Raw genomic sequence first — 17135 nt, forward strand, 5'->3', positions numbered from 1 at the left:
AGGGAAATATAATGGATAAATTTTTTTCGTGTTAAAATTTTAATAATGCGAATTAAAATTAACATGAAATATTTCCCACATCACAAATAACATAAAAACTGTCACAAAACATTGCGCAATATAAAAACAAATATTACGTAAAAAACAAACTTTCTAGAAAAAATACACAAAAAAAATCACAGATTTCATGAAAAAAAATTATTTCACAAATATTCAAGAAAAATTTATTCTAAAAATTGCCAATTTACTTCTTTATTAATATTTGTTGTCGATCTTCTGCTTTGTTCAATAGCTGAGGGATGATTACAGAGAAATGATTTGACGTAATGATCCGGATCAAACTGAAGCAATGGTTTTCCATTTAGATGTATGGTCATCATAATCTGCAATGCGTTCATTTGTCACAATATTATTCATTATGCTGAAACCTCACTCAGCTTCAGCACTGCTAATTGCAATGGTTTCAAAGGGATTTCTGGCTTTCTAAATTAAAATGGAACTTCACTCGATTTTAAAGATAAACTGTCTTTGACAAAATCTCTAAAATCATTCATTTTTATTTCATATTTTATCAGAAAACTTAAATTTCTTATTCGGTTTTCACCGTCTTGTAACCGAGACGAAAGTTTTTTTTCACATTCCACGATTTTGGGTAGCATATGGATAAAATTTCTTTCAACGTTATCGTAATTTTCTTTATTTTTTAATTTAAGATCGCCCTGTTGCATTAATAACTTATCCTTTAAGGATAAAATAATGCATTTAATAACTTGGAATGAGGTAATTTTTTTTTTTTACTTTCGATTTTGATTCCTTCAAATTCTTTCAACTCCAACATGCTCTCAACTTTAGCTTCATAATTTCCTTCAGAAATTTTCAAATTAGCAATTGCATTGACAGTTCGAATGATTAATTTATCTGCTTTTACCATAGTGATTCTATAAAGCTCCTGAAAGGTAAGAGAGTTCCTGCAGGATATCGATCATTAGTGCTAAATGGTTAAGAAATTCCAGATTAAAAGTCGGATTAATAATCCAGAATATTTAACTTCTGATTCAAAACGTTTGCACAAAGCGGATAAATTCCTCCAACCCACAATCGCCATCCGCAAGCTACATCACGGCCTGAACATATGACCGATCTTTACAGTTTCCACATCAAGTTCTTTAGCAATCATCCTTAATTCGCGCTAGTTTTTTGGAGGTTGGTAATAGTTTTTTTTTTTTTTTTTTTTTTAATTATTGCCTGTATGCCATTATATTTTTGAACATTTTCTACACATTGAAAGGCTCGACAAAGTCTGAAAATCTGCCAACATTTCATCTTCATAAAGTTTATATAATATCTTAGTTGCCTCAACCCCCCCTCCTCTAGTTGCTACTGTCACTTCTTTGAATACTATGCAAAAAGTAGGAATCACACGAATATTCATCTACTGTGACCATGTACACATAGACGGAGAAATTTAGTGGAAGTCATGGATCACTCACTTCTCCAAAAAACATATGCCCGTTTGTCGGAGTAAAGGGAACCACAACGCAGGTTGACCAGAGGCTATTATCAATGTCGGGAATCTTTTTAATCCTCTGACTGGCTATGGAAAGCATATTGAATAGCGCGACTTCTCGGTATGTGACTGCATAGGTTTTACGGACACCAGTAACATTGCAAAACGGTAATCCTTTTCACCCTTAATTCTCACTTTCTACTTAAATTGCCTAAAGGCTAGAGGTGAGAACAATGCATACAAAGTTATCTCTCCTAATCCGTTCGTTACATGGAAATTTTCTTCATTCAACGGAAACTATTTTAAACGTAATTACCAAGGGGTAACAAAAAAAAATTTGCTATAAAGAAGTTCGTTAAGTTCGTTAAACAGAGGTCCGACTGTAATTAAATAAAAAATGAAGCAATTTTAAAATACATAGCCAATTGATTGTGCCAGTAAAATGCTGGGAATGGGGCCCCGCTCACCCCACTGTAGTTTCAGCTCTGGATACTCAATAATTGCATTCAGGATTTCATTTGTAAAATAAATGATCGTTTCAACAATGGGCTCGCAAATTTTCAAAAAAAAAAAAAAAAAATGGGCTCCTGCGAGCCCATGCAAGCCCACCACTGTGTATAACACGGTTTCAGACTACACAAGATTTTATAGGAACCTAATTACCATGCTATATAAGGGTTACCTGTATTTAGAAAAAACGACCATTTAATTAACTGTTACAAAATGTGTTAGAAAAAGCAAAATTTGACTCAGCTCAGTTATACAAAAAAAAAAAAAAAAAAGCATTATATGCAAATAAGCATTGTGCAATTAAAAAACAAATTTGTAATAGAAACATGAACAGTTTGTGATTTTTACTTTTTATGCAAATAGGCATTATATACAATTCAAAGTGTTATGCAATTAAATGTTACGGTCTGTATTATGGCAAACCAAAACATACATCCACATACAAATGATGCCAGTAAAAAGTTTAGAAATAAAAATAAAATAATTCAAATCTGTTTCAAATTTAAGTAATTTTCATATTTCAGCTGCTTACTTTACATAAATGGACATCATGATCTTCACTACTTTCATTACCAAGAACTATTTCATCATGATTATTAAAATGACAAATCTTATTTCCCCAATGTAAGGACGGATCTTCATTATCAATTACTAATGCTTCTTGTGAACTGGAATGGAACTGTGGTGGCGATTCTGTTTTTTGCAATTTCCGATCTTTTCTTTTTCTTTTAATAGTTACTAAAGTGAAAAAATAATAAAAAAAAAAAAGAAATAATAATTTCTTTTTCTTTTAACTGTTACTAAAAAAAAAAAATAATAATAATAATAAACCAAATTTACACTTTTTGCCAATGAATTTTGTAGCTAAGTGCAACAGGTTATGCTTGCACTACAGCAACCTGCAACAAAACTGCAAACAAAACAGTGTAATGATCTTTAGTCAATTATACTCATATAGTTTGAAATTATATTTTTAATTTGCTCTGTTATATAGTATAGCCAGTTTTTTGTTTTTCCTTCATTTGTTTCAGTCCCCTTAAAATTTTTGTTAATTTAGTTCTTTTAATTTCACCTGTTCAATTTTAGTTTGATTTCAAAAGTGAGTTATGCTTTATTTTTTATTTCCATATTTTCTCTATATTTCTCTATATTTTAGGCTTGCCAATTAATTTCAGGTTACACTGTATTCATATTCTCTCTGATGCTTCAGGTTTTAGAGAGTGCCTACTGTATTTTAGCACACTTTTAGTTTATTGTTCTTTTTTCAACACTTGGGGGGTGGCATTTTCAAATTTCATTTTCAAAAGAAGAAATAACTGAATTTCTGAAATTCATGGAACCACACGAAGAAATTAAAATTACAAATATGCTAAAATATACTGTCTTAACACAAATACAGAATGAGAATACACATAACAAATAAGAAAATATACTGACATATCAATATTGAATTAATTTGCTTATTTGTTATCCTTACCATTGTTGCTTACATATTCAGTAACTACAATATTCAAAGATAACTCAAAATGTCCTCCTGTAGTTTTACAAATCATATATGGCAAGGCCAGTCATAAATGGCAGCAAACATAATATAGTATTAGTGGCAAGCTTATAAATCAGCAAAAAAAAATTTTCTATTTCTCCTAATTATTTTTTTTAATCTTTCCTTAAATTTAATCAAACTACCCATTTCCACAACACCAGATAGAAGTTTTTATTCTAATACTTAATTACTTTCTGCTTGAAAACAAATTTTCTCACATCTATCCTGCAACCATCTGTTTTCAATTTAAGTTTATTTCTATTATGATATCTGAGAAAGAGTTCGGATATCATCAGCATTTAATTTGTTCAATCTTTTCAAAGCCTTAAACACTTCAATCACATCTCCTCACCAATGCCTAGTTTCCAGGTGCTGCAATTTGCATAAATGAAGTCTTTTGTGTCTCTTAGACTAATCAATGTTGCTCTCCTCTGAAATCATTCCAGAAGATCCACTTTCTTAAAATGAGGTCTTCATACTTCTATATAGTATACTTAAGATGCAGCCTAATCATTGCCTTATATAATGGGACAATCTTCTCCTTGTGCCAACTGGCAAAATTTCCTATATATCGCTTATAGAAACCAATGAGTTGTCCTAGTAGCCCATCTGCACTGTGTTGGACCATTCAATTACCCCTAGGTCTTTTTTGCTTCTCACCACATTGAGTGCAGTACCACCCAATTTGTATGTTATTCTGGGATCACTGCTACCATATGTAGTACCCAATATTTATCAATATTATACATTTCATGTTAAATGCCACTTAATAATTTTTTTAAAAAATTGCTCATGTTAAATGCTACTTCTCAGCCATTCTTGTTCCTACTTTGTTTGTTATCTGAAAACTTAGACATTCAGCTTGACATGACTATATCAATATCATTAATAAATACTGAAAGCAATAAAGAGCCTAGCACTAAAACTGAGGGGCTTCATTAATAACACTGGTTCAAGAAGAGCAGTGCCCATTAATAAATACCTTTTCTCTTCTGCCACTCAACCATCTCTTTATTCATAGTAATAACTTGCCCCTAATGCTACAATGCTCCAATTTGTACCATAATCAAGTCTTTCATGAGAAACAGTGTCAAAAGCCTCACTGAAATCTAAATTTATGATGTCAAAATTATTATTTTATTTTTATTTATTTTTTTTTTTTCATCCAACTTCTTTGTTTGCTACTTCATATTAGCTAATCAGATTTGTCAGACAAGATCTTCCCTTAACAAATTTGTGCTGAAAATGCTGCATTAACTGTATTCCTGTCAGAATGATCCTGCACTTCTTTAATCATTGAGTTCACTTTTTTTTTCCTGGAACATAAATCAATCTTCAAGGTCTGTAGCTACTCACTTCACTCTGACTGCAAAGAGTGATGTGAATAACTTCACTTACTTCACTTTCAATCAAACAGTGAGGTGAGTATAGTTGCCCCTTTCTAAATAGACATCTGCACATCCCCAATCTAATGGGACTTTCACTGATTATTAAAAATTTTGAAAAAGTAGTTTGCTACTTCCTAAAAATTTCTCATAATCTACCTTAGCTTTCCTACCCTCCATAGCAACTTGACTCCAGACTACTTTATATTTACTATAGGTTTCCATGCCCCTGATAATTTATAATCATCCAACACATTTTTCTTTGCTGCTGCTGGCTTCATCAGTTTATCTGAGATACATAAAAACTTTAATAGTTTTTACAATTACTTCCCGTATGCTTCTCCCATTTAAAATTTTCAGCTGGTAATATCATCAACTGTCTAAGACCATTTTATATCTACTTTTATGAAAACAAAATCCCTTCCTTTCACCTTTGGCAATAATTATATCTTTAATTGATTGATGTTCGTTTCACTTTAATTGATGTTCATTCATATCAATATATTATGATTGGTGCCACCTAGTAGTTCCTTTATCTACTTTATCTTAATACACAAGGAGTCACTTCTGATACTTAGATCAGAAATATTGATTTCCCTTGTTGCCTCTCTAAAATGCTAGCTGAGAAAACTGTCATCTAAGACATCCAAAATTGCTCTGCTACTGTGTGAGTGAATAGCTCACAAGCTCCAGTCAATATATGAAAAGCTAAGATCAACCCCCTCAATTTTTAGACATTCTGATTTACTAGCCCATTCTATTTGTCCGTATTCTTAACCTAAGCTTTATATACATCACAGTCATTTGGTCTGGAACATACTCCTACTTTAATTTTTTTTCCAGTGCTTATAATACACCAAAGTGACACTGAACTACTTAATGTGCTTCTTAACCAAGATAATAATGCCAACCCAATGGAGATAGCCCCAGTCCTGTCTATCCTTTCTGTATACATATTGTAGTCACCATTTTGACATTCCGCATTCCATTTCTGAGGTGCACCACATTTCCAAAATCACTACAATGTCCACATTCAATGACTTAATGAATACTTCAAATTCAAATTTATTTACTATATTCCTACCATTATATGTATACATGGTAGGAGCTACAAGCATGTATACATGTACCTGTTTTATCTCTTAATAATCTTAACTCAGCACATATATTTGTTTGTCCCATGAGGATCCACAGCAGGTTTTGTACAATTACCCATGCCTTATTTTTTCGGGCTGCACGTAAGGCGATTCCATAGCCAGGTGGGCAGGAGCAGCAATGTGTAGCACACGATTCTTGATTAGACCGGGGTTCGAGCCTGTGACCACCAAATACAGAGGATGCAGAAAGGTCAGTGAATGACCACCGCATATCCCAGGAGCAATATGGCCTTAGTTGCTAATGGTCCTAAAAATCAAATAACAAACAAACAAACAGCTGCACATTCCAACAGAAGCAGTTGGAACATATTCTCGAGTTCTGTTGTAACTCGGGAATATGTTCAAAGTCCTCAGAAGACTCACCATCTGGTAAGAATTTGCATTTGCCTTAATGCCTGTCTCACAAAAATTGAGTTTAGCAAGGCTGTTCTGCAGACTCCAAAGCCTGGCTGAGTAAGATGATGACCCAAGAGTATGAGCATGAATTATCATTTTGTTTATTAAGCTTTACATCAAGATTAAAATTTTTCATCTGAGGAGGGGGGGGGAAGGATAATACAGTATTTTATTTTTATTTCTTTTTTTAGATGAAAAAAAAAAAAAAAAAGGAGATTTCAGAGTCAATGTGGCATTCTACATATAGGTGCTTCAAAAGCTATTGAAGTGCATTCTCCGGTGAGGTTGCAATTTCAAGATAAAGGCAGCTGGTTCATATTGCCCAACACCCCCACTCACTCCACACTTGATCTAAAGACATTTCTGATAAAATGTGGCACTACAGCTCAACCATCCACCTACACTCCTAATCTAGCACCATCAGATTTATTCTTCTTTCCCAAGGTGAAAACTACTTTCAAAGAAAAGAGATTTCAGGATGTTAAGGACATAAATAAAAACATAGCCACCAAACCAAACATCATCTCTGTGGACACCTTTGCTGACTCTTTTCAGAAACCTCTAGAATGGTGTAATAAGTGCACTCAATCAGGTGATTACTCAATGATTACTTTGAATAAAATAAAACAATTTTTGAGCTCTTTCACTTTGTGTTCTTTTTATTGCACCAGTCTGGTAACTTTATTATGACACATCATATCGAAGGATTTGTCGTTCCTACATTACGCAGTAAATTATACAGAAACAATCAGCACTCACATTCATATTCTTTCAAAAAAATCATAGTCCCACTTTAGAGAAGATACTAAATTGTATTCACATTTTGTCTGATGTCTACCACAGGAAGTCCTTCTAACATATATGTTATTGGTAGTAATGAAATCTCACTGTTCATTCGCTACACATTTGATAACATAATAAAAGTGGTAACACTTAACTGCTGGCTTTTGGAAGGCACATCTCTAGCAAATTAGTAAAGATTTATCTTATAAATTTTCGTTTTAATGAACAATTAATTAATTAATTAGGTTCCTAAGTAAAATAAGAAAAATCATAGGTAAATATTTGTACTTAATTCCTTTAATAAGCACATTGCAACAAACATAGTAATATACAATATGTGGATAAGCTATGTGATATGTATAAAAAATAATAACTGTTCGATTTTTATTTATCAGATTTTAATGAAATTTGGGATGGCTTGACACTTTTAAAAAAAAAAAGACAAATATAAACTTTTGTGAAAATCCATCCACTGGGAATCAAGTTGTTATACACATATCAACAGAAAGCCATGGTAAAGACAATATATAAATTTTATGTAAATGCAACCAACAACTAAAAATATCCTACTTAGAGAAAAGGCACACCTTTTTTTAATAATCAAAATTAAAATCATACAATGAAAATATGAATTTCAGTCTTCTAAAATTTTATAATTTTAGTCTTAACTTCAGTGTAAAAAATTAAACTAGAATTAAGGAGGCAAGTTTTGCACATATTATAAACCTCTATGCTATTTATTCAATTAAATTAAAAGCAACTGCTTTTACTTTAATTTTATAAAAAAATTAAATTTCATACAAAGTGAATTTCATAAGAAACAACCACCCAGTTATAAATACAACATTCTATTTTTATGACATTTATAATATTACTGAAGTAGAAAAAGTTCAATGAGAAATGATCTAATTACTTCGAATGAATAGTTCTTTCCATGGGGAAGATCTGTTGTGATTAATTCAAATTACTTACACTCTTTACACCCTGATAAAATGTTTTGCTATTCCACAATAACATTATAGCACCGTTACCAGAGCCTTGATCACTTGCAAACCAGAATAAAATCTGATAAGAACAAATATAATTTACCAAAGAGACTCTAACGTGAAGAATAGTATTAAACTCCGTGACTAATTTGTCAACTGCCTTATTATCAATTATTAAAATATGAACATTATGATAGTAATTAAAATGTAAAAATTAATAAATTTTGCGTAACTAATAGGACATGTGCCCTTTCATTAGTTATATTTGCAGAACACAGTTTACAGTTAATCCATTAAAGTATGTAACAATACTTAAGATATTAGCATCTTGTTTTTTTATTTGGTTTATGTGATATATCAGTAATATCACACAATGGTGATACTGAGGGCAGCTGTGATTGAATTGCTTTCTGAGAGCTGCTAAGTGGAATTTTCTTAATTTCTTAAAAATTATTGATTTTGTTATCTATTGTTTAAAATGTGTGGTGCAGCTGTTATGTTCACCATCTGATAAAGTTGGTGAATTTGTTCTTTAGTTGCTTTTCAAACTGATTAAAAAACTAGGACTTCTGCCATCACTGTTATTGTATGAATATGAGAGCAATCAAATTCTGCCACCACTGTATTGATATAAGAACAATATAAATGCTACTCAGTTTTCTTCTATGTCAACATTAATTTTAAGTGTTTTTATTAAGTTCATAGTCTATAAATTTATAGCAATAAAATGTGATTTTTTATAATGCAACTGTATCACAATACATAAAATAAGCTGAGAATTGTGTGGTGTTATTATTTTCTTATCTCTTAGTTTTGTGTGTTATTTTTAAATTAAATTTTGACTAAAATCCTGTCAGAGATAAGAACAGCAAAGCAAAGGGTTCAAAGTAGTGGGAATGCTCTGGTTCAGGGTAGAACTGCCCTTAGCAATTCTTCTATGAATCAGGATTATATTATGTGCACTACTTCTTCCTCTTTACAAAGCACCCTTTAGCTGGATAGGATACTGTCAAGGGAAAAGGGGGGGAATGCCTCTGTGCATGTTCACTGTAAAGAATATAAAAAGAACAAATTCAGCATTATTATAGGCTTATTTGAGGACTTTAAAATATGGGCCGATGTCCTTGAAGGAATAAAAAAAAGGATTCATCAAGAACAGCTGTCCAGCTTATCCCACGTTCCAGTATCAGACAACACAAGCACATCCTCTACAGTGGATGTCGCTGGTCCCACAGGAAATGGCTATAATTAGTGATTCTACTGAATAGGACAGGACATGACGGCCAGGAAGCTGAAGTTAATGAAGTAGAGCAGTAGTGTCCAACCTACGGCCTGTGCAGAAAGTCAACTAAAACAGCATTTTAAATTTTGTTAATTATTTGAAGAACCGTGAACATTCGATGCGAAAATAAGTGGAAATAAATGAATTTAAAAGCCTGTGCCATCTATTGCAGCAAATATGTGAGTGTTGAAGTTACGAAGCCACGTGTTGGTTAGTGAATTGTGTTTCTTTTATGTATTTTTTGTATCAAATATGCGCATGTCCAACCAGAGGCGCTTGTATATGAGTACTATCAAAATTTTCCCGGACACCAATTATGGCGCATCTTCTGCTTGACCTTTGTGGCTGTGAAAAAGTGTGCGTGCAGTACACTTCATGAAAATGTACCACGCTAATTTTTCTCGAATCACTCAGTGCAGCCCACGAAACAAATCTAGCTCTGAATATGGCCCCTGTAAGAGAAAAGGCTGGACACCACTGATAGAGCAATTATCTTCTTTAAGAACACAAAAGGTGATACTGTTGTATACATTGGTACTAATGACATTAAGAATAGGAGTTACTTAACAGATACAGAGCAATGTTGAGAAAAAGTCACCAAGTTAAAATTAAATTTGAAGCGTTTCCAACTGTGCCCATACACAGCAGGAGTACACAATGCCTTGTCAATCAATATGGTCCTAGAAAGACTTAGGCATACTGAAAAAAAATTCTATCCAATGGGACAGAATTTTTCTCAGCATTGGTTTTGCTTTTTAACATGACAATGTTTCTACAGGGGTGGGATTCATTTAAATACAAGGAACTCAAGAATACTGGCTGATGCAATTGCAGCAGTGCCGGGTGAGCCAGAAAACTGCTAACCTAGAGGGATATGCAGATTAATAAAAGCAGCTACAAGCAGAGGTCTAAGTGATTCTTGTGCTGCCTCTAAGGAACATGCAGCAGCCTGGAAAGTGGGGTGTCAGAGATTACCAGGCCTGATGGGGTCTTCATAGGACATACAAATACATGGCCTATGTTTCAGTTACTAAGAGCAAAAAAAAAAAAAGGTGCACATATATTTGCTTGTATACCAATGTTAGAAGTATAGTAAAACAATTTGATGAATCTGAAGTACTGGTTCAGTGAGTCATCAAATAGAGAGATTGCATGAATATCATAAATATGGTGCCACTAAGACATAAGGGATGCAGAATTTGAATATAGTCAATATAGTGGGTATGGGGTAGGAGAGGGGATTATGCTCCTGATTAATAAACACACAGAATAACAGGTGCTGCTTTTGTTAAGGTAGTATGTCCAGTTGAAACTGCCAGTGCAATGTTGAGTCAGTTTGGTATCATACAGAGTAGGAAATCAAAAATCAGAATAGCAGTCTGTTATGGGACAAGTAACTGACAAGCATGTTAAAGAACTGCATAGAAAAACGAGTGGGCCAGAAAATCAGAATGTCTTATAAAGGGGGATTTTAACTTCTCAGATACTGACTATAACTTGTGGGTTGATCACTCATACAGTAGCAAGGCTTTTGTGGATTTACTGGATGACTGCTTTATACATTAGCATGTTAGAGATGCAACAAGAGAAAACAATACTCTTGATTTGATTATCAGCAGTGAATCCTCATGTATTAAGAATCTATAGATGAAAGAGCCAGAAGGCAACAGTCATCATAATACATTGATGCGGGATCTGCTTAGAGATATAGACTACTATTAACAGTAAAGGGAAGAGATTGTAGTTTTTAAATTCCTTTCAGTGAGACCAACTCCTGATATTACTAACTGAAAATTCTAAATGGGAAACATTCTGGGAACTAATCATAAAAGCCACGAAGTTTTTAAAACAACAAAGATACTGTTCAAGGTATGAACAGTATCTCAGTAACTAAATGGAAGTTAGCCGAACTGATGACACTAATTGCAGAAGAAAAATGCATAGTTTGAATATAAATTATCAGAGGACATAGATGCCTGCAGTAAGTACGATCTACTCTGAAATCAACTCACTAAAGGGGTTAAACAAACTAAAGCAGATTATTCAAAGATTTTGGCTAGGAATGCAAAAAAAAAGTAGCAAAGAATTCGCTGCTTAAGTTAACACTAGAAGGAAAGGGATAAATCACATTGGTTTACTAGATATAAATAGTATAAATATTGATGACCCTGTTCAGTTTGCTGACAAACTAAATAAATATTTTGCATCTACATTTACCATGAAAAGTTTTTAGTGATGGGAATACCAGAAGTAAACCAGTTATAACTGGGTGCTAGGTTAAACTGTAGAAGACAGACAGTGGTAATAAATGAGCACTGATCTCCTTGGATTAATGTTATTAGTGGAGTTCCTTGGGGGTCAATGCCCCATTGTTGTTTTCAATATTTGTCAACAATATGGATGAGGGTATATCAAGCTTATTGTCTAAGTGTACAGACGATACAAGGGTTTGCAAGGTGGTTAATGACAATAATCAAGGTATAGTACTGCAATGAAACCTAGAAAAAATTATGCAGAGAAATGGAAAATCATGTTTAACATTGATAAATTCAAGGGGAATATAATCCCAGAATAACATACCAATTAGATGGTGCCACTCTCAATGTGGTGGAGAATGAAAGAGATCTAGGTGTAATTGTAGGGTCTGAAATGATAGTCCTGAGCAATGCAGAGAGGCTGCTAGCACAACTTATGGGCACACTGATGTATCAATCGAATTGACTGAAGTGTTTGAAACTTTGTATGGATTGAGTAAACTAAATGCTGATGCCATTCTTACCCTTTCTCCAACAACACACATAAAGGGGCATACACTTAAATATAAAAAGGATGGCCACACGGTAGGACACGTGTGAAATTTTGCATTCAGCCAGAGTGACTTGTATATACCACCAAGTTGTTTTGCTAAAGTGGTTAACATGAATACATTTAAGAAAGTAGCAGACAAAGTATTAGATGGGATGTTCCCCCCACCCCCCCTGTCCGATGCTATATAAGCTTGCTTTCCTGGCATCATTTTCCACTACTAAGAATATTAATGTCAATACAACAATATTACTGCATAAACATCAATACAACAATATTATTGTATACACATCAATAACACAATCTTATATTACTTGTATTCTGAATGCTTAATCATCTGAGAGACAGATGATTAAGTAATCAGATATCTGCTGAAAAAAGAAACACAGTTGGTTAATTTCCACCTGTTGTAAAATTTACAAAGGTATTTTCTGTGTGACAAAGCAATCTGTGATCGACATGAGGATAAGGCATACTATCATAAATATTAAATATTCATATTTTTTTAAACTGAGTACCATGTGTGGCTGAAATATTAATGAAGTTATTAACACTTCTCTCTATAACCATTCCAAGAGCATGAACAACACTCTCTTTTTTAACATAATTAACCTGGCAACAGGCAAGCAGGACCTATCAGGTGTCTTATGAGAAAACTTTTCAGCATTATTAGTTCAAGATGGACCTCACAGATGCTGTGTGCTGGTTTTTGCAACTTTTTATGCTTGGTAGGTATGCAGCACCTCACAGATGACACTTGACATTTATATCTTGATTGCATGTTGAAATACTGCTCTAGTTTAAGGTTTCCCAACAGTGTGCTCTGAAACTCTGTAAACAGTTTCTGATTCTTGAAGGAAACCCTTCAAAAATTTTGAAGAGTAAGTACCTGTAAGTAGATGAGAACTCTTGACAGAGTTTATTCCCAGCTGTGAAGTAAATAGGTACTCCACTTTCTCAAAAACAGAAATGACTAAGAGTAATATCTATCTATCTACATACATACATGTACATATATACCGGGTGGTTATAAAATAAGTTTCCCTATTCAGGAGACCCCAGTGTAAAAGTTATTCGAGTTAGCACTGTGAAAATCAGTGGGTATGTCTTTTAGGGTATGGGGAAGTGATTTGTAGAAGAAAAAAATTAGTTCAAATTTCCGTCAGGGGGAAACGGCGCTGCACATATGTAAAAGTTATTTACTTCAAGACATGCATGCTGCTTACACAAATGACATCCTGTTTGATAAAAGCAGAAAGGCCAATGCCACCATTAATAGCCATTATGGCTCTTACAAAAAAGGAATGCGCTCTTTTAGTAAAACTGTTCTACCAGAATAATAGAAATGCTAATGCAGCACTACGTGAATATTGGAAACTTAAAGGTTTGCATAAAGAACCCTTGATGTCAGTGGGGGCTTCAAAAACTAATAAAGATATTTGAAGTGACTGGGGAGTTAGGTGTAATTCTAGGCAGGGGACGAACATATATCAGAATGGAGGTAGTGGATGAAGTGGCAGTTGCTTTGTTCGTTTGTTATTTGGTGTTTAGGAGCATTAGCAACTAAGGCCATATTGCTCCGGGGATATGCGGTAGTCATTCCCTGACCTTTCCGCATCCTCCGTATTTGGTGGGCACGGGCAGTGACAGTTGCAATGAACTCCAGATCAGAATGCAAAACACTACCAGTCAGTAGTGCCAGAGCTGTGTCAGGAGACTTGAACTTTCCATGGTCTACTGTGCATAAAGTGCTTTGAATAATTTTATGCTAGTTCCTGTATAAAGTTCACGTAGTGCAAGAACTAAAGTCTTGTGATCAGCAACAACGAATATACTTTGCTCTATGATTTCTGACTTGTATGGAACTTGACGATACATGAGCTGAAATGATTTTGTAGTCTGATGAGGCACATTTCATTCTTCATGGGGCTGTAAATGCACAAAACTGCCAAATATGGAGAACCTCTCGTCCATCTGCTGTGCATGAAAGATCACTACAATGTCCATACATTACAGTATGGTGTGCATTCATAGCAGAGTTTATAATTGGACCATTTTTCTTTGAAGAGTCTACGGCAACTAGTGCATGGTACTGCACTCTTCTAAGAGATCACATTATTCCTACTCTGCAAGAAAGGCAATGCTTGGAGACCATAGTGTTTGTGCAAGATGGTGCCCCTTCCCACATTGGTCGACAAGTGAAGGAACTGCTCCGTTCAACATTTGGAAATGATTACATCATTTCTAGAGACTTTCCGCAGTTCTGGCCAGCCGGATCACAGATCTCAATCCCTGTGATTTCTGGCTATAGGGATACCTGAAAGACAGAGTTTACCATGGTGGCAAATTGCAGTCCTCCGTTTTCAGAATGTCATCTCAAATGAAGAAAAGCACATAGAACAATATCTGTAGATTTCTAAGTTTTCTTCCTTCTAAGTATTAAAATCTAATCCTAAGTTAATTATTCCATCTCATGTTTACAGTGCCAATTTCTTTCCTGGTGGCAGAAATTTGAACTATTTTTTTTTCCCTTCTACAAATAGCTTCCCCATACTCTAATTGACATACTCAGCGATTTTCACAGCACTATCTCTAACCGTTTGGACACTAGGGTCTCCTGAATGGGGAAATTTATTTTATAACAACCTGGTGTGTGTGTGTGTGTGTGTGTGTGTGTGTGTGTGTGTGTGTGTGTGTGTGTGTGTGTGTGTGTGTGTGTGGCACTTGAAAAGGGAAGTGCCTGACAGTTTCATGCATATACCTTATATTTATCCAGTTTTTTTTGTTTTTTTTTTATTTGGCAGAATTAATAAAAGTTTGTGCTTGTTTCTCCTTATATACATAATATATAAATAGAAATAAAGGCGTGAAATTTAAAAATTTAATTTTGATCCCTTATCAAACTTTATAAACAGGAAAATGGAAGCAACTAATCCTTACATATATTTTATATTAAAGGAGTTTTCTTATTTTAAATACTATTAAGAATTTTTGTTTCATTAAAAATGTGTATAAGACAAGATTATTAAACTTTAAAATTTTTAATTATAAAATAAAAAATTACAAATAATAATTAATGCAATCCATTCACTAAAGGTCCAGCATTAGAACATACTGTAAGCATAATTTTATAAACCAAAAAGTTTTTCCTGAAATAAAAATAAAATCTGTATATGTCACAAAAATAAGCTAGCCAAATCACCTTCATTATCAAAGCTTCTGTCTTTTCCAAAAAGGTGTTCGGTAACTGTCTCACTTATTGTCCGCTCAATTAAGCTGAAAAGAAAAGAAATATTTTACTCCTATGCTTAGATTATCTAACTGAATTACTGTGCTTGATGAAGAATTTTAAACACCGTGATATCAGCATCTTATAAATACCAAAGTTTTATATCAATGGAACATTATTAATGAAGGGGGAAAATGATCCCCTTGGAGATAGATATTCATTCCCCGATATAAAAAGTATATTTCCTCTCAAATTATACACTGCATTATCATTGATATCCAGGCACTTGCATATCTAAAGTAAACACTTATTTACAGGAAAACTAATAATATGTGCTGAAACCTTTAGCCTTCATGACAGCCTCTATTTTCTGTCAAACACTCACCACCAGTTTCTATAAATGTCATCCAATACTTTCTGCCATTTGACCTTCCAAGCAGTGACAAGTTCAATTGTTTTTTGGGCAGTCTCTCCTTACATGCATCAGAGTAGCATTAGCAGTGGTAAATGATGCAAGGAAGAAAGCCAATACAGCATTAGCAAAAAAAAAAAAAAAAAAACATATGACACTTTTCGCCTATTCATTCCTTCCAATTGTTTGTCTAGTTCTTCCTTAAATTTATTTAAACTATCAACTTCCACAACAAGAGACAGAAATTTGTTCCAACAATAAACCACCCACTAGCTAAAGACAAATTCCACACATCTATTCTGCAATCGTCCTTCCTCAACTTGAATTTGTTAACCCTCATGTGTGGTCTGAGCGAGAGGAAAAATCCCATCAGCAGTGAGCTTGTTCAGTCCATTCAAAACCTTAAACACCTCAATTAGATCATCTCATAGATGCCTGGTCTACAGATGATGCAATTTACAGAACTGAAGCCTTTCTTATTAAGAGCACCCTGTTCCGCTCACCAATCTCATTGCCTTCTCTGTATTCATTCCAGCAGCACCACATCCTTCCTAAAATGAGGCCTCCAGACCAGTATGCAGTACTCAGGATATAGCCTGACCATTGCCTTATACAATGGATTAATCACCTCCTTATTGCCGCTAGCAAAATTCCTGCATATCATTGATAAAGCCCCATGAGCTGACCTAGCAGCCTGTCTACACTGCACAAGAAACTTCATATCTGACTGTACAATTATCACAGATCTTTCTCATTTTCCACTACTCTGAGTGTAGTACCACACAGTTGGTATGTTACTCTGAGGTTACTGCTACTCACATGCAGTACTTTGCATTTATAAATATTAAACTTCAATTTACATTGATCAGCACATCTGCCCAACTTTTCTAGATCCCATTGCAAAAGCATACTGTCATTAACCACTCTGCCGACCTTTGTATCATCTGCAAACTTGGACATTGATAAATATACAGAACAATGGTCCCAACACTGAACCTGAAGCACTCCACTAATGGACACTGCTCCACGATGAGTAGTGTCCATTCATTACCACTATCTATTTTTTCCCACTCAACCATCCTTTTATCCATAGCAGCAACTTTCCTTTATTTCCATACTGCTCCAATTTTTACAGCAGTC

The 17135-nt window shown here is 34.1% G+C and overlaps 1 protein-coding gene across 1 annotated transcript in view; it reads right to left on the reverse strand.

Moving 5' to 3' along the window:
- Positions 1–17135, reverse strand: part of LOC150081576 (uncharacterized) — a 302450-nt gene that overhangs the window by 256603 nt on the left and 28712 nt on the right. The window contains exons 5-6 of the mRNA XM_090380248.1: positions 15557–15630; positions 2550–2755 (exon numbers count right to left, since the gene is read on the reverse strand). Of these exons, the coding sequence (XP_090236374.1) occupies positions 2550–2755; positions 15557–15630 (280 nt within the window). The remainder of the gene's footprint in view (positions 1–2549; positions 2756–15556; positions 15631–17135) is intronic.

Source organism: Mastigoproctus giganteus, chromosome 8, assembly GCF_048544385.1.
Source record: "Mastigoproctus giganteus isolate SK-2022 chromosome 8, ASM4854438v1, whole genome shotgun sequence".
In the NCBI taxonomy this organism is placed as follows: Eukaryota; Metazoa; Arthropoda; class Arachnida; order Uropygi; family Thelyphonidae; genus Mastigoproctus; species Mastigoproctus giganteus.